The sequence below is a fragment of the Canis lupus genome, chromosome 16 (assembly GCF_003254725.2).
Source record: "Canis lupus dingo isolate Sandy chromosome 16, ASM325472v2, whole genome shotgun sequence".
In the NCBI taxonomy this organism is placed as follows: Eukaryota; Metazoa; Chordata; class Mammalia; order Carnivora; family Canidae; genus Canis; species Canis lupus.
This window is the reverse complement of record NC_064258.1, coordinates 41,488,296-41,511,108: the sequence shown is the minus strand read 5'-3', so window position 1 is coordinate 41,511,108 and position 22,813 is coordinate 41,488,296. Positions and strand designations below refer to the sequence as shown.

The 22,813-nt window shown below is 32.9% G+C and overlaps 1 protein-coding gene across 3 annotated transcripts in view; it reads right to left on the bottom strand.

Moving 5' to 3' along the window:
- Positions 1-5,704: 5,704 nt before the first annotated feature.
- MICU3 (mitochondrial calcium uptake family member 3) overlaps positions 5,705-22,813 on the bottom strand; it is a 95,535-nt gene continuing 78,426 nt past the window's right edge. For all 3 annotated transcript variants that reach the window (XM_025471865.3, XM_025471930.3, XM_025472008.3), the window contains 6 exons: positions 20,736-20,836; positions 20,046-20,217; positions 12,111-12,219; positions 11,328-11,485; positions 10,196-10,264; positions 5,705-8,548 (listed from right to left, as the gene is read on the bottom strand). In XM_025471865.3, the coding sequence (XP_025327650.1) occupies positions 10,196-10,264; positions 11,328-11,485; positions 12,111-12,219; positions 20,046-20,217; positions 20,736-20,836 (609 nt within the window). In that variant the 3' untranslated portion in view covers positions 5,705-8,548. The remainder of the gene's footprint in view (positions 8,549-10,195; positions 10,265-11,327; positions 11,486-12,110; positions 12,220-20,045; positions 20,218-20,735; positions 20,837-22,813) is intronic.

The window sequence follows — 22,813 nt, the reverse complement described above, 5'->3', positions numbered from 1 at the left end:
TTTCTTCCACCCCATGAAAACTTTTATATATATATATATATATATGTATATATATATATATATATATATATATATATATATATATTTTTTTTTTTTTTAAGATTTATTAGAGAGAGAGAGAGCACAAAGTGGGGAGTAGCAGAGGGAGAGGGAGAACAGGGGGCCTGATGTGGGACTCGATCCCAGGACCCTAGGATCAGGACCTGAGCCAAAGGCTTAACTGGCTTAACTGAGCCACCCAGGAGCCCAAAACTTCTATATCCTATTGGGGCTTCACTTCCCTTTGCTGCAGTTTGGGAAGTGTTCCCAGGGAGAGAAACGGTGAATATAGAGGTCAGCACACTGGTGTCTTCCTCTCAAGGAACAAAGCCCTAAAGTGTTTATTGTCCAGTGTTGTAGTTTATGATAGAAGAATATGTCTACTACTGATTTCAGTCATGGCGGGACCCAAAACTCTTAATTGAGGTTTTGATTTCAGCAATTAAATATTTTATTTCTAGAAATTCTATCTGGTAAGTGTATCTGTTTAATCCCAGTGGCTTTTTTTTTTTTTTTAAGTTTTTGTGATTTCATAGTTTGTTTCATACATGGCTCTTGTGCATTCTGTATTCAGTTCCAACATCTGATTCTTCGGGCTCTCATGCGTGGTCTCTGTTGATTCTCACTCACAGTGGCTGGCCTTATCCAGATTTGGTAGTCTTTAAGAGATTATGCTTGATTGTAGTCTATGAGAGTCTTGGTGGATGCTTTCTTCTGCTGTGGCCAGTGTGTTTCTCACCCTGTTTGTGTGTCTACTTGTCTCAGGACCTCCTTCAAGATTTTAGATCAGAGAGGGGGGCAGGTCTTGGATTCAGCTTCTCCTCCTGACCCTGCTTCAGGGTTCAATATGCTCACAGATTGTCAATAGAGAACTCTAGCCTCAGGGCAGTCCTGCCTCTTCACAATGCCTGAAGGCTCCGCATTATTCTAGTTTCAAGCCCTTGTGAACTCTGTTGCTCCAGCCTGGGATCCTTACCTATGTTCCTGGTTATTTCTAGCAAGTCCAATTCAGGCTGCCAGCTACCTAACCTAGTCTTCTCCCTGGCTACTTGAGGCTCAGCTCTTGGATTTTTAAAAATTTATTTTTACCCCCCTCCCTTTACCTTTTTTTGAAGGGAGAAACCCCTGGAGACTAGAAATGCTTGTGTGTGTTGTATTTGGTGGTCTCGCTATTGTGGAAAGAAGTTTACCTTTGACCTTCTAAAATCTCAAGTATTGGGGAGCAAAAACACATGTATTCATTATATAATTAGGAAAATAACAAAGAAGTCAACAAATATCTGTATCTGAATTACTAATGTGCATTATTTGTGTGGTAAATAATCACTGAGAAATTGAGTTATTGGTATATTCTATTTAGTATTTTCGTGATGTCTGATTTTTTCTCAAGTCCAAATACTAAAGGATACTTTCCGTAGACTGAATCTTTGTAAGTTTTAGAAAAACATATTTAAGTTGACAAATGAAGACTGACATTTGGCTATGCTTTAATAGGCTGAACACCAAGCAAATCTTTTCCTTTATTTGTTCATTTTGCAATAAGTCTTGACATCACCTTCTCCTCTTTCTTAAATTTGCTTACTTAGCAGGGCACAATGCAGTTTTGATGTGCAATCTGATTTCAAAAGAATCTTTGAGACAGCTAATCTTCTGTACACTCACTGTAATAAAATATTACAGCACAAATGGTACATAAGATACTCACTTTCTTGAGAACCTCTTAGCACCAAAGAGCAATGACATAAAAAAGTATAGATTTTCAGAGTGTTTTTTTTTTTTTTTTGGTAGATTTTCCAGCTTGAATCTTTAACTCTTATAACACCTAGAGCTTGCAAAGAGTAAAGCATTATATGCCATAGACTGCAAATATGTTTATTCATTGTCTTTCATTACTAAACTCATTTTATTTCAGTTTAAAATCCACTGGCTTTACCCTTGAAAATATGCGAGAATGCCTTACTGAATTAGACTAATAATCAACTTCAGTTCTTTGTCTCTTATGGTAAAACATCACCAAAATATGTTTTGTGAGAGTATGGCTGCTATCTTCAACTTTTTTAATCTACTGATTTCCACCATCTTCCATTATCAATTAACCCCTTTCTTATCCCTGCCATCCAAACTGAAATCATGTGATATTCCATAAATTCATAATCATCACTATGCTTTAATTTTTCTTAAAACTGTCTCTTTGAGAAGTAACCTAACTCTGGATTTGGTGAATAAATCCACCCAACATGTGACCTTCATGATTTATTCTTTTTCTGCACTGAGATTCTAAGTTTTAAAAACATGCTTTTCTTGAAAAAATAAACACATGGTAAAAATGCAAAGTAGTCCAGTAACAGCTCATTAAGTCTATGAGCTTATGGTCCCCTTCCTTAAATAGATCTATGGCCCTGTCTCCACAGGTGACCAGTTTAGTTCTATATGGGTACTTCTAAACATATTCTAAGTTTGGAGGTTAAATACATTGTTTTAGACACAATTTTTTTCCACTCCCTCTTAGAGCCATACAAAATGACAGAAAAGTATAGCTTTCTTTCTCAGGGACAAGAGAAGTGGGCTCCAAATTTTCAAACTTCAGAAACAGATGGTAATTAACTTCTAGACCAAAGTGAACTAAAATGCCTGCAACAAAGAGACACTCTGAAAGAGGCAGATTGACCCTGCAGAGGTCCTGAAAGACTTAAGAGTGGAAGGACCCAGATACCTCTGAAGCTGGCACTGTAAACAGGATGGACTGAAATTCTGTTTGTAAAGCATTGAGACCCCAAGCTCCCTCCTGCACCAACACCACCCCACCCCCACCCCCCCACACCAGCAGAAGACTCTTCAGAGGTCCAAGCACAGGGATTCCGTTTACAAAGACTAGCACATTTGACTAGCACAGCTCTGGATAAAATAGTGGCTAGGCTTTGAACCAACAGGCAGAAGAGATCTGACGAAAGAGAGAGGTTTATCAATACTGAAAAAAGTCCAGCTCCCTCGTACAAAATGACTAAGCCAGAACAGCAATGAGACTCACCTGTCAAAGCTAATTCCATGTGCTTGCAATTTAAGAGTACAAATGTATAGCAAAAGGTTACCAGATATTTGAGAAAAATCTGAGACACCCCAAAAACAAACAAAAAAGAAAAATGAGGCAATGAAGAGGACAGAAGAAAATCTATAAGAAACTAAAATAACCAGAGGATAAAAGCTATTGAATAAACAAGAACAGGAGGTAAATTCAAAGAATGACTTTAAAAAGTGACAGAATAAACAAAAAGCTCAAGAGAATGGTTAGACTGTAAGAAGGTTTTCAAAAAATCTCAAGTAATTTTTTTAAAAATGACAATAAAAAGTGGCACCTGGGTGGCTCAGCTGGTTAAGCGCTGGACTCGGTTTTGGCGCAAGTCATGATCTCAGGGTTCTGGCCTTGAGTCCCACATTGGGCTCTGTGCTCAGCAGGGAGGCTGCTTGAGATTTTTCCTCTCCCTCTGCCTCTGCCCCTCCTCCCATTCACATGAGTGTGCGCTTGCGCTCTCGGAAATAAATTAATCTTTTAAAAAATGACAATAAAAAGAGATTAACAGTAAGAAAGAGAAAAATTACAGGTGGTGTAGAAGCAATATCTGAATAGAAACTCTCAGTGGACGGGACAGAGAAAAGAGGGGAGGGAGCACTCAAAGAAATTTTTATTATGGTTTTGTTATATTTGCAGAAATAAATGACATTAAGTTTTTAGACTGAAGACTATGGAGTGCCCAGCACATCAATGAGAAACAGTCTTTACCAATTTATATCAATGTGAAATTTTAGAACAGTAGTGACAAAAAGAAGATTCTATTGACTTTTAGAGAAAGAAAAGAAAACCAAACAGGTCAGGAATCAGAATGAAATGTATCTTGAGAACAATATTGTAAGCTGGAAGACAACAGGGCAATCCTTTCAAAGTTCTTAGTGAAGAGGTGTGCCATTCTCGATGCCTATCCCTGGACAACTTGTTACCTGAGCATGTGTTAGAATAAAAGCATTTTTAGGCCTATAGATCTCAAACATTTATTTCTAATGCAGCCTTTCCCAGGACACAATGGAGGATGGTGCTCCACTTCAAAATATGAAAAGATAAGAGGAAGACCAGGAATATGGAGAGGGTGAAATAGAATGATAGAGAAGGGAGATCCTGGAATGACAGTTCTGCGTCAGGACTAGAAAACAACCATTGTAGATGGAACGAAAGCCCTAGGAGGCATCTCTAAAATCATGAGTAAAAATTTACATATTTACCTGATGGGTTGGAATGCATTAACAATGTATGTTTAGTTCTGGAGATGAGTCTGGGGATGAATTAGTGATGGTAGGTAAATGAGAAGTATACAAAAAATTAAAGATAAAAAATACCTCTAGGGAAAGTAAGATGTGTAAAAAAGGAAATAATTGATGATGCTGTAATAATTGATTTCACTAAAATTATGCTCTAACTATGCTGAAAGGATGGGGAAGGGGAAATGTCTGTCTTGGAGGGGGATTGTGTAAGACAGTCAAATTCCTATCTTCCTTTGGAGGAAGTCAACGATTAGTAATCTAAAAAAATTAAATCAATCAATCAATCAATATCTGTATAATATATTATCCTGAAATAGGAAGGCAGATTCCAAGAGAAACTGCTACAAGATTGGAAAGTGGCATAGCCTCAGAGGAGCAGAAATGAGGGCTGATGGGAAGAGAGATGCTGGTTTTTATTTTAACCCTCTAGAGCTTTTTGACTTTTAGAAATATATACATAGAACTTTGATGAAGATACCTTAAAATATAATTCTATGCAATGAAAGTGTGTTTTGAATAGACGCAGCATATTGTAGATTCTTCTGTACTTTGCTGTGCTCCTATAAAAGTGCCTTGCAGATCATCTCATATCATAAATGGACTTCATTCTTTTTCATAGTCACATGAATGTCATTGTATAGTTATATTTGTTGGCACACAAATTTATCAACATATGTATTGGGATATTACAACCCAGAAGTAAAATTCTAGGTGAAAACTTTGGGCTATTTCTATATATTGCTCTCCAAAGATGTTGCACCCAAACATATGGCCTCACTGTTAATTGCCACACATAGTTAACCAACACTGTACATTCCAAACTATTCCATCTCTTCAGTTTGACATGAGAAGGGATATATTGTCATTGATAATTTAACTTGTATTTCTTTAAATTTGTTTTTTTAAGAACTGTCTATGCATTTCTTTAAATTTTTCTAAAAACTGTTCAATCTCAATTTAAAAAATCTTTCCTCATTCAGATCCCTTCTCCAATTCTCTACTTACTTTCTCCATCCTGCTTCCCATAATTGTTTGTCCTTCTCTTCCTTTATAATACTGGACAAAATTTATCTTTTCCAGAAAACGTTAATAACAATGTTTTTATTTCCTCTAAGCATTGTATATTTATGTGCCTGTAGTCACAATTATAGGTATATTCCTCAGTTTTTAGTGTGCCAAAAATACTGATTGTGATCTACTGATTATAAAGATATAGAGAATTATATCTTTGCATTGATTTTCCTCATACAGTATTTCACAGAATACAAGATGTGATTGATTGTAGGACAAAGTTATTTCATGAACTATGAAAAAAATAAAAGTGCTGCCAATTAAAAGAAAAAAACACACAATGTTTTCTTATCACTTAGAATTTTTATTTAATACTTAGCGAATATTACACAATTCATATTTTTACAGCCTATGGAAGTAAAAGCACTATGTTAAATGTTAATTTATGGCTATAAAAGAATAGGAGTTGTCTTAGTAAAATGAGGTCTATCACATACCAACATTAGTAGTGTTGGTTTAATCACTTTAAGACATTTAAACACTCAGTTCTGTAAAGCAAAATTGATACTTCATTAAGTCACATGAAGCTTCCTGAGAAGCTTTCCAGTACCTATGACTATAATTCTACAATATATGAATTCCTATTATACACTTTGAGAAGCTTTATGGCTCTGTGATTTATTTATTTACACCTACTAAAATACTGGTGAGATTAATCTCATTGGCATGTATTGCCATACCAGAAGGTCTAAAATCAATGTCGGTTTGGTTATCAACAAAAATTTTCAAAGTTCAAAGCTGACATTTTTCAGAAAGACAGTAGTCCACAGATATACATAAAACAAAGTACTATTAAGTTTCTTAGTTCAAGGGCAGGTATATTTATTTTAAGATAATATAAGAATGTACAACACTTTGTTATTTTACAATTATATATTATAATAAAAACAATAAATTGGGACTTAAGTTAAATGAATTTCTAAATATGAAATGATCCTGAGAAATAGCAAAAACCTTTTAGGATGTAGATTTTCTGTAAAGTATGACACTAAAATTTATCTATAGCTTCATGTTTCCAAAGAATAATTTGTAGAAGGAAATACTGAGGATAACAGCATACATTTAGTCTGTTACTATTTTCAGAGCATTAACAGTTTTTTAATTGATGTAAACAAAAATCCAGGGAGATGTTTTTACCTCCCATTTTATAGATGATAGAGTTCAACAGTGATAATACAGAGGGACTGTAATTTACTACTTTTTTCATTTAATCAGAATATTTTATTTATTCCCATTTTAGTATTATGCTGCAGCCTTATAAGTAAAGGAAAATTCATTTACACTGAAAAGCAATAAAGACTGCATATGTAGGATACCTTGGGAGACTGACAGAATTATGAAGAATTTTAGTGAACGAATTCATTTTTAAATCTATATTTATAGAACTGTTCTCAATAGCAATTTCTCCACGTAGGCAAGATAATATAGCTTATAGTCAAAGATAAAAGTAAATTGCATTAAAAAAATTTTTCTGGATATCAAATAATTACTATCGAGAACATTCAGTGCAAGATAAAACAGGCCGTGGTCATGTTAAATGAGTGGACTGGCATTTTCATGTAGTTAGTCAATTGAATCAACCTTCAAAGCAGGTGAAATTAAACTATTATACCATATGGAATCTTCAAATCTATGAATCATATAATTCTATATCAATGTAATAAATAATACCAGATAAAGAATGTTAAAAAGTTTAACAAATACATTAATGCTAATAGTAACTTTTTCTTGGAAATAATATTTTTATAAATAGGCTGATGTGGAACTATCAACTTCACATTAATAACTTATAAAACCAAAGTATTTCCTATTTTCATATGCAAAAGCAAGGTAATAGTTGGAGTGTGTGCAATTTACATTAAATACATCTTAAAAAAGAAGATAAATGAACTTATCTTCTACATATAATATATAAATATATTAACTTAAATTCAGTCTTATTTTTGCACAGTATCCTTTTATAAATTACACTTTTTAATTGAACAGACTTCCATTAAGTACTATCAAATTATTTTCTCCATGTGAAAGTCTCATTTTGTTTCTCACTAGAAAGTTTCTCTTTAAGTCATATTGTTTTGAAATAATGAATTATTCTTAAATTATTCATTATTACTGGCTGTCTGGCATCCCTTCTGCATGTGGTCCTTTTACAAGAAACAAAATATTCTATTAAATATATACATCACTCTTCTAAACCATTTTATATTTGCATTTTATAGTACTCACAGACTAACAATATGCAGGAAGTTGCAAAGCTGCAAGAGACTATTTTGACTGGTGTTATGAACATATGCCATCTGCAGTGAGGAGCAGCAGCATGTTCAAGACCATAATTGCAAGGACAGGGATGGCTGCCATAAATGCTACTGCTTCTACCATCAAGATGTGACTTTTTTTGAGAAAAAAGAATCTACATTTTAAATTTCTTTACTGCATACATAAAAGAATACCAAACATTCTGATGATTTTGGTAAATGAACAAAAACTTTTTAAAAACTTTATATGATTCACACAATGTATAATGAGTACTTTTATAAGTAAAAGTATAATGTAAACCATCACAGTGTATTATATAGTGGCTTAATTTCTATTTGTTTTTCAAAACTATCTTAATGTAATTAAAAACTTGGTAATAATGGGGATTTATAAACAATTCTAAAGGCCCTAAAATAAATCTCAAGGAATATTCATTTTCTGAAAATAAGTTCACAGTTCAAAACCAAAGAAAATATGTTGTTGCTGTTAATTTTTAAATGATCTAGATTCCAGGAGTCACATTGTATTTTAAAATGAGGCAATTTCTAATAAATAAAAAAATATTTAAAATACATTCTTATATAGTCATTGGAAGTATCTACATACTTCTGAAGGGAATGAAAAAGTACAAAGAATTCAGTAAATCAAGGTAAAAGCTCAACTTGATAACATGTAACATGTAAAGTTAATGAGAAGATGCATTTTATCTGTCTTTTGTTTAAGAGTTCGGTCAAGAAAAATTATAATTAGCATTTCATCTTTTCCTTCATTTCCACATGTTCTGATCTCAGACCTGCTTCCACTCTCTGAAATTTGTGCTTCTTCCATTGTCGTGTAGATAAGAATCGTTAAAACTCTGCTTTATAAGTACCTAATTAAAAAAAATACATATATGTATATATATGTAATATTATATGTATTACCTATAAGCAATATTTAGGATGAAATCAAGAGGTGATGACATTAACTAACTAGTATTATGATATTAATGTGAAACAGTAAGGCACATCATAAAAACACTCAACAGAAAATACAGGATTCAAAACAACAAAACATTTCCTTTAAACTTAAATTTTAGTATTTTGTTTAGTAACTTGTCTAACCTTCGGTATTACAAAGGTTTAAAAGAAATGTTGTTTTTGTCTATGGTTCTATGTACTACTACATGGTTGAGAATACTACTTAAGTGAACAAATAGTATGGTCCTACTTTTTTCTAATGTTAGCGAAAGTTCTTATATGCAGATGAAGTTCTTTCAAATAGAGGAAGAAGATCTGACTTCTTTTGTTCACTCAACAGTTACCACCTTAGATAGATAAATAAGCTTACTTGCTGCTAAACATTTTAGACCCAAAATGAGTTTCCCAAATGTGTTCCATAAAACATTAGATCTGAAAGCTTTGCAAAATAGTGGATACTTGGGTTTTCTCTTAGACAAATAAATAGTGGCATATTAACATTTAATAAGTTCTAACGTAGAAGAAACTTACCGAACCATGCTTATTATGGTATTTCTCAAACTTACTTGACTAAGCAGCTTTTTTGTGTTTTTTGAATGATACATATTGATAGCCTATGGAACTACTCTGGGAAACACTGCCATAGACAAATACAAATGTTTCAAGCTCGGGAGAAACAGCAGGGAATACACATATTTGCAAGCATGTATAAATGAACGAAACCTTCACTGTTTAGATCTACCTTAAGGAGAACCTACAATCCAACCAAAATTTTGTAGCTACGATAGACTTTCACAAGAAAAAAGGAAAAGCAAACCTCTCATTCTGGAGATGAGCAGCAAATTTGAATTATTTCTTTGGACTGACATAAACTGAATGAATTTCCTGCATCTTCCTCAACTACTGCATTCTGTGGTGATAGTTTAGTGAACAATAAATAAGATAGCTTTGCCATCAGACAGAATGGGGCTCAAATCCTAGTGAGCCATTTACTAGCAAGTTATCTTGGATAAATTACTCAGTACATCTTTATTTTCCCTGGTTTTAAATGGGACATCCATCTGTGAGGATTAAATGAGACACTACACGTAGAACACCTCATATAGGGCCAGGAACCTAAATAACTAAAAAGTTACCTACTATTATTACAGCAGATGTTTGGACATGATCCTATAAAACAGTAACTAATATTCCTTAGATGCTAATGGTCCTAGATTATAAAAATCCTATTTGGATTCATTGTATTGTATCTTCTCAGATACAAAATTGTAGGTTTAACAGAAAATTTTTTATTCAAGACCCTCCAAGAGAATTCCAGTCAAATGATTATTCATTCTAGTTCATTTTTGGACCACAGCCTAATAGCAAACTAATGCTTTGGAGTGACTGATTCTTAAATTACTGGTCTAAAATGAAATCATTAGAAGATTAATTTGTAAACTGAATTAGTGACCTAAAAGTAAAAATAGTTATAATTCTGTTTCTTTCCTAAATGTCATAATAAAAAATAATAAATTATGATCCTTCGTTACTGAATGAACTTAGAGAGACTAACATACTTATCTGCTATGAAGTTCCTTCTTTAGACAGGATTTAAAAGTGGGATACTTCTGAACTGTTTTATAACCCTGTAGAACAAAGGATTAAAAGTATGCAAATGTAACTAAAACGTTACAGGGCATGCAATAAAAATATGGGGTATGCAATAAAAAGTAAAGCAAAAATAAAAACATTAAACATTTGAGAGAGAAATACAGTGTCACAGGTTTTATAGCATAGTTTGTATTTTAATTCCATCTTGCTGCTCTAAAGTTTTTAAGGAAAAGTAAGTTATTTTCAATGTATATTTATCCTTTCAGGTATTTGTGCTATCAGACTCAAATGTTAACAACTGACCACTAGGTGGCAGTTAAGTACACAATATCTTGACCAACAGGGCTTGGATTTACAAAAATCATGAAAAATCTTTAAAAATATTAAGATTTCTTGATTTTTTCTTTTTTTGGTATATATAACTTTTTATCTTTTTAGATGTATAGTACTTTGGGGTATTCTTACCAAAGAGAACATTCTAGCTGTTAATAGAAAACTTTTTCTTGTGGCACATCTACAAATATGTTAAATGTATGAACTTTTGTTGACCTATACTACATTTCATTACTTAAAACACATTTCTGAGAAAAAAAATCATTAATAATTTTCAATATAAGATGTAAACAGGAAAAAAAAACAGTTCAACAAAGTTTTTTTAACCTTGTTTTCTATTTAAAGTTACTGAAGATGTAGTGACTTAATAGCCTCAAATTGCTGGTCGAACTCTGCATCATGCAAAATGGAAATCGTGCTATTTGATTATCTAGTACCAAGTCTGAACTGCCTGTGTGCTGAATGAATTAATCAAAAAATATTTGGCAACATTTCTCCCCACAAACTGAGATGGAGACATTAAGTTAATTGCATACGAAAAAAAGTTACTAAAATTCAAATTGATTTATATTTTTAAAAAGCATTAACTTTTAACACCTCAAAGTTTTTGAAAATAAGTACAATCTTATGTTTTCTCTTGTCAAATATAACATTTCATGTTTATATCCTTAAAAATTAATAGAAATTGTTTTTGAAACATATGGAGCTTTTTCCTTTTTTTGTTTTTAAAAAGAATATCAATAGGCTTCAAATTTATAGGTTTACCCGGAATCCTCTATGGAGTCTGTCTTTCATAATTCCAATAAATTCTTTATAACTTAATTGATCATCTTTGTCAACGTCAAAAATCTTGAAGACTGTATTCACTAAATGTGGTGAAAGTTTGAGGCCAGTAGCTACATAGACAGCGCGCTTAAATTCATCTAGACAAATGTTACAGAAAAGAAGTAAATAGTTAATAATGTTTTTATAATGTGTTAATTACTTGAAAGGTTATAAAAGAAGTTTTTCCAAACGGGGGTCATGACCTTATGTAACACATGACTCTTCCGTTAATCATGCTATCTTTTAGGGAACAGAAAATTTCTGTGGTTTGAATTAAAAGGGCCAATAAGTAGCTATATCTTAGGTTAATAATGTATTTATAGTCAGTGGATGTTTAATGAGCACCTACTATCCGCGATAGACACTTTAAAGATTAAGATGAATAAGTTATCAAGACACTTAAGCCAGTTGGCTCTTCTGTAGATAGATATACATCCCTCAAGGTTACCAGCGGTTATGAGGTTTCTTCCTCTTTGGATATTTATAAGCATCATTAGTTCTTCCCCATAAAATGAAATGAAGGCCAGTAATAGACTCAATGGAAAAACTTAGCAAATTTCCCCAAAACTCTGCTTAGGGAAAATAGATTTCCCATCGAAGTATACACCATACTTTCAGGCAACTTGATGGCTAATATGAAAACTGCATTAATTTGTTGTCAAAGTCCCTAGAAACAACATAGGATTATTTTTTGCTTTTAAGTTTTGAAAGATGATTACTTACCTTGTCCTATAGAACGACTTGCAAAATTATACATATTCAAGGCTATTGCAAAGTCTTCCAAGTTGTTCAAAAACTGGAAAAATGATCTGAATTCATCAAATGTGATACCCTATAGTGGGAGAATATATGTAAATATATTTAGTTTTGCCAAATTTATTATAATAAGTATACTTACTAGAAATAAATAGATTAAGCATCTGCGATGTATCTTGTAAATAAACATTTCCAGGGTAGATTCTGAAACCTTTCTCCAAGCAGAATGTAAAATTCACTCAGATATATTTCCACTGCATAGGGTTGTGACCAATAGCAATAACAGGTGAAAATATTTTTAAAACACTGTCATATCGGGATGCCTGGGTGGCTCAGCAGTTAGGCATCTGCCTTCGGCTCAGGGCACGATCCTGGAGTCTCAGGATCGAGTCCCGCATTGGGCTTCCTGCATGGAGCCTGCTTCTCCCTCCCTGTGTCTCTCATAAATAAATAAATAAAATCTTTAAAAACTAAAATAAAAAAACCCCACTGTCATATCAGCACAGGTTTCAAAAAATGATACAACAAAAATGAATAAAAAAGTTTCAGAAATAATTCTGTATTTCAGGCCTAAATTTTTTAAACCCTGTAAGTAAATATGATTAAGAAAAAAAAAAGAGGAAAACAATCCCTAAAACACCTTTCTCCTCTACATGTATTCCTTTAATACAGCTTAGTATTAGGTAATCAACATCTGTAATCATGACAATGCAAAAATCAACATGTTGAATAAGCCAAAAACAGTGTACTTATTTCTGCCACGATAGCACTGTCAGGACAGCAGGAGGAAGTGCAATGAGTGTACACTCACAGGTCTGGGCACTACACACAGGGCTCAGTGAGGAACTGTGGAAAGAATTCTAGAATGTCACTTACATAAATTGCAATTATTGCTACTGCTACTAGTTCAAATAAACAGGAACATTATTTGAAGCAAGCACAATGTATTTCAGATAATACAAATTTGGACATAAAGACCTACATTTAATTACTGTGTTCTCAGCAAAATTGAGAAAGAAAACAGAAAAAGAGCAGAGGGCCAAGAGCTGAGGCTTAACAATTGAACACTTTAATATAGTCGAAAAAGGGAAAGGAAAACTAGCAAGGTAGCACTGGAAAGCCAGGGAAAGAACCAGAAGAGTCTAATATAAGCCAACTACTGATTAAATGATTATCGAAATAATATTCATTACCAATTTATTATCAAAATAATACTAATTTTTGGTATACATTATTTCCACTTCACTTGCAACCCTAATTTTTACTTGTGAGGAGAATTCTCACTGTCATTTCTTTTCACAATTTTCTCTTTGTCTTTCCTTATATCCATTTATGGCCACCCCAGCCCTGGATCCTGCTTTGTGACCTGATCCCACCTGCCGTATTTTCCAGGGAGAGTGTATGAATCAATTAGGGGGACTGAGCCAGAAGGGGTCTGTCTTGATGCGGAGCGCTTGTTGCTAGGGAAACTGGTCACTGTTTGGGTTCCGTGTCAGTTTATGCTGCGACCAGCTGCCACGGCAATTTTTAAGTGAAGTATAAACAAAAATGCCAATACTTGTAAGGAACATAAGACTAAGAAGCAAACCACAGAATGACAGAATACAATGTTTGCCATCTGAATCTTCAGATTTTTTCAAAATAGTGTTCTCATGTTGAGAAGCCAACTCAAATTCAAAACTGTATAGTAATTCTTCTATATAGGTTTAAACTCTTTGTGTTTGGAAATATGGAATCGTAAACTGAAAAACAGGGCATTCATCTTGAGGGAGATAATTTAAAGCAATCCATTCTAACAGCAGTGAGGGAAAGTGGGTCAGAGAGAGGGAGGATGGCCATTTCTTCTTCTTCTCCACCTTCACTACCAGAATCACTTTTGTAATGCATCATCTGGATTTGAATGAAATGTGTCCTAATTGTTAGAAGTGAAGTGAAAAGAAGTAACTTACATTTTAACAAAAACAAAGTGATGATAACTGAAAAAGTTAAAGCATCAGAAAGACATGAACTGAGAGTTCAGAAATAAACCCAAATACCTATGAAAAGATTGATTTTCAGTAAAAATGCCAAGGCCATTTACTGGAGAAACAATGTCTTACTTTTTAACACCTTTTTAAACAAATAGTGCTAGGAACACTGTATATCCACATGTAAATGAAAGGAGTTGAATTCTTAATTCATTCTATATACAAAATTTAACTGAAAATGGATCAAAGACCTAAATTTAATAGCTAGAGTTGTAAAAATCCTACAAAACCAGAAACAAAAATTTCATGATCTTGGAATTGGGTAACAGTTTCTTCCCTCTTTTTTTTTTTTTTTACATTAATATGTTATTTATTTTCAAAGTGGAAGGGATGTTGTATCTCTTACTTGGTAGTGGTGTGTTAAATATGACATCCAAAGTATGAGCAACAAAACTAAAAATAGACAAATGAGACTTTGTCAAAAGAAAACACTTTTGTATATTGAAGGGTACTATCAAGGAAAGTAAAAAGACAACCCACAGGAGAAAATATTTGCAAACTATGAAGACATGGGCAAAAGACTTGAATAGATATTTCCCTAAAGAAAATGTACAAATGGCCAAAAAGCATAGGAATAGATGCCCAGCATCATTATTCACTGGAGAAATGCAAATCAAAACCACAATGTCCCACTTCACATCCACTAAGATGACTAAAAATAAAAAGACAGGCAATAATAAGTGTTATTGTGGAGAAAAGGTGAAGAAATTCGAAATTTCATACATTATTATTGGGATTAATATTGCTATTTTGGAAAGCAGCTTGGTAGTTCTTTAAAATGTTAAAAATTAAGGATGCAATGTGACCCAGCTATTTCCTCTGAAGTATATATCTAATTTTCTGACAATTCAAAACATATGTCCACATGAAAAAATTGTATATAAATGTTCATAGCAGCATAATTTGAATAGTCAAACTGGAAACAACTCAAAAACAATTCATCAACTGACAAATAGAAGAAATGTGGTATATCTATATAATAAAGTATTATTTGGCAATGAAGTGCTGATATTTGAACTTTGAAAAAGTTATGCTAAGCAAAAAATTACAATGCATACAAGAATTAGGAAAATATGGCCATTGACAGGGGAAAAAGTCAACAAACCATCCCTAAGAAGTTTAATCATTGGACTAAATAGACAAAGATTTTGAATCAACCATCTTAGATACACTCAAAGAGCTAAAGGAAACCAAGGATAAAGAAATAAAGGAAATCAGGAAAACCATCTGTAAAAAAAATGAGAATATCAATAGATGGAGACTGTACAAAGAACCAAATAAAAATTATGGAGCTGAAAGGTACTATAACCGAAATGCAAAGTTGAGTAGATGTTCAGCAGCAAGTTTGAGCAAGCTGAATAAAGAATCCATGAACTTGAAGATGGGACAATTAAAAGCATTCAGTTTGAGGAACAGAAAGAAAAAAAAAATTGAAGAAAAGTAACAGAACCTAAGGAACCTGCAGATACCATCAAGCATACCAAAATACACATTATGGGAAAAGAGAGAAAAAGAGAGAACAGAGCAGAGAGAATATTTTTAAAAATAATGATTGAAAACATTTCTCTGAAATTTGATGAAAGATAAAGTCTACACATTCAAGAAGCTTTATGAACCTTAAGCAGAATAAATTGAAAAAGACTCATAACAAGACATATACTTAAACTGTCATAAGACAATAGCATTCATGAAAGCAGCAGGAGACAAGTTCTTCTTCATAAATAAGAGATCCTCAGTAAGACTAACAGCCGATTTTTCATCAGAAACCATGAGGCCAAAAGTGAGTAGAACAGTTCAGGTGCTAAAAGAAAAAAATCTGAAAATCAAGAATTCTATAAGTGGCAAAGTATTTCTTCAAAAATGATTATTCTCAGATAAACAATATGTGGTAAAATTATCCTTCAAAAACGAAGTAAGACATCCTCAAATAAACAGCAGCCAAGGGAGTTCATTACTAGCAGATCTGTCCTATAAGAAATGCTAAAGGGAGTCATTAAGGCTAAAAAGAAAGGAAACCATATTCTAACTCAAAGCTATATGAAGAAATTAAGAATTCCATTTAAGATAGAGCTAATGGTAATTACACAGATTCCACTTCACATCCACTAGGATGGCTAGAACTAAAAAATCTATATATTCATCCATGGACAGGTGAATGGATAAACAAAAGTATACATACAGTAGAATATTACTCGGCCTTAACAAGGAATGAAGCACTGATACAAGTTACAACATACATGAACCTCAATAATATAATGAAAGAAGCCAAACATATAAGGTTACATACTATATGATTCTATTTATATAAAATAGAATAAGTAAATCCACTGAATCAGAAAGCAGACAACAGATCCTAGAGGCTGGAGGAAAATGCTTAATAAGAATAGGGTTTACTTTAGATGTAATGAAAATGCTTTGGAAATAAAGATGGTATTCACACTGTGTCCACTGAATTGCTCAATTTAAGATGGTTTACGTTACATGATGTTTACCACAACAAAATAAACAAAAGACTAGAATGAGAAAAAGATTAACTTGAAAAATCCAAATAAATCATTAGAACATTATCAGCCAAATAAAATAACCATTCAGAAAATATGGACTTACAAGGGCCTCAAGAGTGAACTACATTTGTTCTCAACACAAAATGCATGTTATGAATAATTTGAATAGGTAACTGATCTAACTGACAACTAGATAATAACTTTTAATATATAAACAACTTTAAACGGTTGAGGGAAATGGACCATTTTGGAATAAACAGAAAATTCAAACTTGAAAATTTACTGGTTGAATGACCTGAGACAGGTCACTTAAATCTTTCTGAACAAGTTTCCTCAAACTTAATAGTGAATTTTACTACTTTCTTATTAGTATTTACATTACATAGTTATTATGAGCAACCCTCTCTCTTCTATAGTCTCTACCTACATTCTCTTCTAGATAAGTTAACCTGGTCTGAGGGCATTTACAATTAAGTTATTTTATATGGCACTATACTCATCTTTTCAAAATTCAAAAGGGACAAAAGCATGTACAATGCAAAATTTCCCTCCCTCCCACCCTTCCTTAGCCATGCAGTTCCTTTCCTTGGAGGAACCACTGTCTCTAGTTATGTGGGTCCTTCCAGAATTAGCATAGGCTATCTTTTTAAACAAATGGTAGTATATTATACACATTGTTTGAGACTGTGCTCTTTTTCACTTGCTGTGTGTTGGAGATCATTCTATAGTAGTATATAAAGAATCTTCTTCATCTTTTTTCGGGAATACCTTTTCTATTCTATAGATACAACATAATTCATTTAACTACTGATTTACTAAAAGACATCTAGATAGTTTCCAATCTTTTGCTATTACAAACAACACTAATAAATAACCTTGTATATCTGCCATTTCACATGAATGAATATATCTGCTGGTAAAATTCACAAAAACAGAAAAGCTTTAAGTTCTACTTCTTTAAATACTATCAATTCATTCAATAGGCATTCTAGGTACTGAGGATATATGAATGAATAAAAAAGATGAAATACCAGTACTACATTCTAGTCGGGGAGACAGACAACAAATAATAATAATAAAAAACAAGTTTTGTTGCTTACCTAGATAAATAATGAAAAATAAACAAAAACTAAGCCTATATTATATTGCATACTATAATATAGTATGTTAGATGATGATAATGCTATGGAATAAAAAGATAAGGGAAGAAAGAATAGGGAATACGAAGGGAGGGGGTTATAGCTTATACAATAGATTATTACTTATATAATAGATTATATATTATTTATATGATAGGTGATTATTTATACATTAGATTGGAAAGAGTAGGCCTCATTGAGAAATAACATAGGAAGCCATGTGGATATCTAAGAGAAGAACATTCTGGGCAGATAAAGGACATATACAAAAGCCCTGAGATAGAAGACTGCCTGGTGTTGAAAAGCAATCAAGCTGTCAGTGTAACTGAAGCAGAGGAAGCAAGGCGGGGAATGGGAGGAAATGAGGTAGGAGGAAATGAGGGAACAGCTGGTGTGGGCTTTGTAGGCCACTGTAAGGATTTTAACTTTTACTTTGAGTATAATGGGAAGTTAAAAAGATCTGAATCATGTTATATGTCATTTCCTTAATTGCTAAATGGAGAACAAATTGTAGGGAGGCAAAGCTAGGAAGAAAAGAGATGATTTAGGAGGCAACTGTAATAATTCAGGCAAGAGAGAATCCTGGCAAGGGTAGTTTAGCAGTGGAGATGACAAGAATGGTCAAATTCTGATGGAGGCAGTGTCAAGAGGATCTGTTGATGGATTCTATGTGGAATGTGAAAGTAAGGAGTCCAAAATTTTGGCTAGAACAACTAGGGGAAATGGAGATTTCATTAATGAGGCAGGAAAGATGGTGTATGAAATTTTGGGGATGATCAGGAGTTTTGAGGTATCTACTAGATACCCAAGTGGAGATCTGAGTAGACAGTACAATGTAAAAGTCTGAAATCCAGGGAACATGTTTAAGCTGTTTGCAAGTCTATACACTAATGATTACCAAAAATAGTCCTTAGTTAAGACTGCAATAGATTGCACCTTAACATTTCAGAGTCACCATAACATATCCAACTGCCTAAGTTGTTTCTTCATTTAGATACCTTATAGCAATCTCAACTTAAATTGTCCGAAATGAAACGATTTCCTAACCCCAAACTTGCAGTCTTACTTATTAGCTCAATGAATGGCACCACTGTTTGACAACGCGGTTCAGGCCCAAACCCTAGGAATTCTTGATTCCTCTTTTTCTTTTACACTGAAATCTAATCCAGCAGCAAGTTAGATTTTTGCAACTAAAAAATAGTATAAAGAGTTCCCATATACTCTTCACCCTGGAATTGAACTTTTTGAGTTACAGATTTCTATGTTGCCATTTGATAAAAGAAAAAGAAAGCCGACTCATTAAGGCCCTAAATAATATCCTAGCAGTAGTAGAACTTCTAATATTTATTTTTAGGGAAGTGTCTATGAATTGAAAAATTCAGTTTATCATGTAAAACAGATAAAAGTCCCCTAAGAGATTATGTAAACTAACAGCCAAATGCATCAAGTCTTTTCTTCTCATTCCTTAGGAAACTGAAGAATTGTTAGCACTGTCACAGTGTATCCATTTTAAACAAAGTCAAACTATTTGCAAGTTTCTCTTGGATAGATTAACTTGACCCTTCTATAAACACAAATAGAAGGCAATATATCCAAAACATCTCATGCTTGAAGGGGTACTTGTAACACCAGTTCTATTTAGTTGCAGTGATGCATTCAAATACCACTAGGTAATGCAACTGCTCAGAATTGCTGACAACACATTTGCTGCTAAACAAATAGACAATCAGTTGTCCCACGTTCTTAACCATTCATGCCATCCAAACTCTTTGAAAAACTTCACTTCACTTCACTTGCTGATAAGATCACTCACTCATCAATGGCCATCTTCAAATGACCTTTTATTAAGAATATTACAAAATAAAGTGTGACTGAAATGATGTCAATATAAACTTTTATATGAGGGGATGTTTATGTAGTAGTCAAAGCATATATCTCAGCAGAATTCTCTTCAAAAACGATATTCAAAATTTGAATAAAACAACTGCTAATAACCTTAAAGGTTTTAAGCATATCTAAGATCTAATGAATCTCTACCCAGAATTTTACATTAATCAATTTTTAAAATTTAGCCAGACAACTTAGGACACTGAGGAAAAGAGAATGAAATATATCCAAAATATCTAATAATCCACAGAGGAGAAAAAGAACTAAGAAAGGATGATATATTCTATAGATGTACACAATTATAAGATAATATATGTAATAAAATAGATATAGGGAATTAGATACCTTTTCTTCAGGTATACTGTAACGCACATTTTCCAAAAATACTGATGTATTTTCCACATTTGTATATCGTAAAAGAATATGAGCAAAATCTTCTTCACTGATAGTGTTCATCCCATTAGAGTAGGAAAGGAATTCTATTTCTAGAACTTCTGTCTGAAGGTTATCCATAAATCTATGACAAAAACATAAAGAATGAATAAGATAAATGAAAGATGATGGCAACAGATGATTTATCAACAGATAAATGAAGAGTGACAGCCTCTCAGGGCTTTGGCTTCCTCATCTGTAAAATGAGGATAACAAAAAGACTTTGCAGGGTAGCAATGAGACTTAAGAGAGTTATTGTGTAGTGCCTGGGATTTACTACAGTAGACACTATATCCATGCTTATTACTATGGCTTGCTGAGACAGAGTTGGTAATATACTTTCTTAGGAATATCAGGAAATGACCAATCCAGATATCCAGGCATTTCTTATCATTCAGTAACCTCCCATTATACTTATCAGTATAGTGACTAGTATACAGGTACTGATGGAAATGCTTGTTAGAAAATCTTCAGTTAAGAAGATGAAACAAAAAAAAAGATGAAATCAGCAAACAGGTGAGTGTTTCTGCATCAGATTATTCCTAAAGACCACTGACTTTAGCATTTTAACATTTTTCAAAACAAATACAAAATTAAGCTCACCTATAAAAATCTTCAAAGTTGAGCTCAGCTTTTCCTTTCTTTCCAAAAAAGTGTACAAGCAGTGTAGTATCTGTTACTAAACTTGTAATGTCATCAGCACGCTTAAAAAAAATCACAATTTAAAGGTTAGCTGAAATAAACAAACAGAATAGGGATACCCAATATATCTCAAAGAATTTTATCAACATTTAAATGCCAAGAACATGAATGTATTAACATTAGAATGAAAAGCTTAAGGCTGCACTAATAAATGCCATTGCAGTTAAAATGAAGTGCAATATTTGAAAATAGAAATATGACTGATATTATCTTTATCCTCAAAAAAATTTAAAGATAGGACTATATTATTAGTTTTCTTTATTTATTTATTTTTATTTTTTTATATTTTCAATTTTCAACCTCAAAGTATGTATATAGGATATCTGTGTTTGGGATCCCTGGGTGGCTCAGTGGTTTAGCGCTGCCTTCAGCCCAGGGTGTGATCCTGGAGACCAGGGATCGAGGCCCACGTCGGGCTCCCTGCATGGAGCCTGCTTCTCCCTCTGCCTGTGTCTCTGCCTCTCTCTCTCTCTCCGTGTCTCTCATGAATTAAAAAAAAAAAAAAAAAAAAGGATATCTGTGTTTTAAATTATCTAAAATAATTAAAATCTTTTAGTAATCATCTAAATGTTTTATCTTCATTTATGTCATTTAGTTCAGATTTTCCTAATCAACCTAAAAAATCAATTTTTTTAAAGGATGTTCAAAAGAGGCAAATTCTTCAGATGTATGGAATATACAGGGCTGACAAAAGAATGGTCTTAAGCTGCACAAAATAGTTTCCTTTGAGCATGATACTTTTCTATTGTATTCCATATTTATGATAAACAGAAGATACTGTATTTTGAGAAACTCCTTAAAAGTCTTACATTATTTTTTGAATGGATAAGAGATTAATTCCAGAGGACTTCCAGAGGTTCCAACAAGTGTATTCTTAAAATCATTTAATTCTAGTCCTTATAAAGTTTAATGGCCTATGAAAGTAGTCCTTCTTTCCTTTAATGTGGTTTTATAGATTTTCCTTTCTTTTTCCTCCCTCCTCTTCCATTCCTTACTCTTTTTTCCTTCCTTCCTCACTTGGTCATTAACTCATATCTATCTTATAAACTCAGGTACAAAAATCATAAAATTCAAATGATTATAACTCTCCCCCATACATTATCCTGGGAAATATAAGAAAAATAAGAGGCTTAATAATAACTAGCATTTTCTGTATTAAAAAATTAGCTGTAAATGTCCATTCAAAGGTACATACCTGAAATGTTACTTCTTGGACAGTATTCTGTTTCACAGAAAACAGAAGTAAAAAGTATTTATTTCTCTACAGAGGGTAAGTTGTGTTCTATGATCTCTGACAAAAAGTCTTCATCTTACCCATTTCACACTAACTCTTGGTAATCTTTTGATTTCTTATAGCTCTCTTCCCAATCTTTCATAAAGATAGCTATTCTGTCCTTCATTACATTTGTTGGATCTGTATTTCCTTCTCCCTAGACCAAATATTATTAACTTCTAATGACTAATTTGGCATCATAAAGACATCTTGTGATTGGGCTTTTTCCCTCCTACATGCCTTCTTTTAATCCTTGTTTTTCTTAAGTGGTCCCTTTGCCTCTTTGATTACTTAGGCCTCTCTTAAAACCTCCAACATGTAGGGTATCTTCTACTTTAAATTATCTAAAATTGTTGAAGCTCTTTAGTAAATTGTGTAGTCTTATTTATTTTTGTTTAGCTTGGATTTTCCTAAGTAATCTCTAGCATATAACCTTCTTATAATTGGGTTGAAAGATTTCTATTTAGTTTAGTTTGCTGACAGGTCCCAAGTATTTTTCATATATATAAATGTGTTTGTGTGTGTGTATATACTTCCTCCCCTGTAATATATATAACTTCTTCAAAGATCTGATTGCCAGGGAGAAAGTAACAGAACCTGGAAGCCAGGTGTCACATACTATCTTTTAAATATGCCTCCTAAACAAGCTTATAATGGATATTGAGGAATATTAGTGGTGCCAACCTTTCAGTGTTCTATATATGAC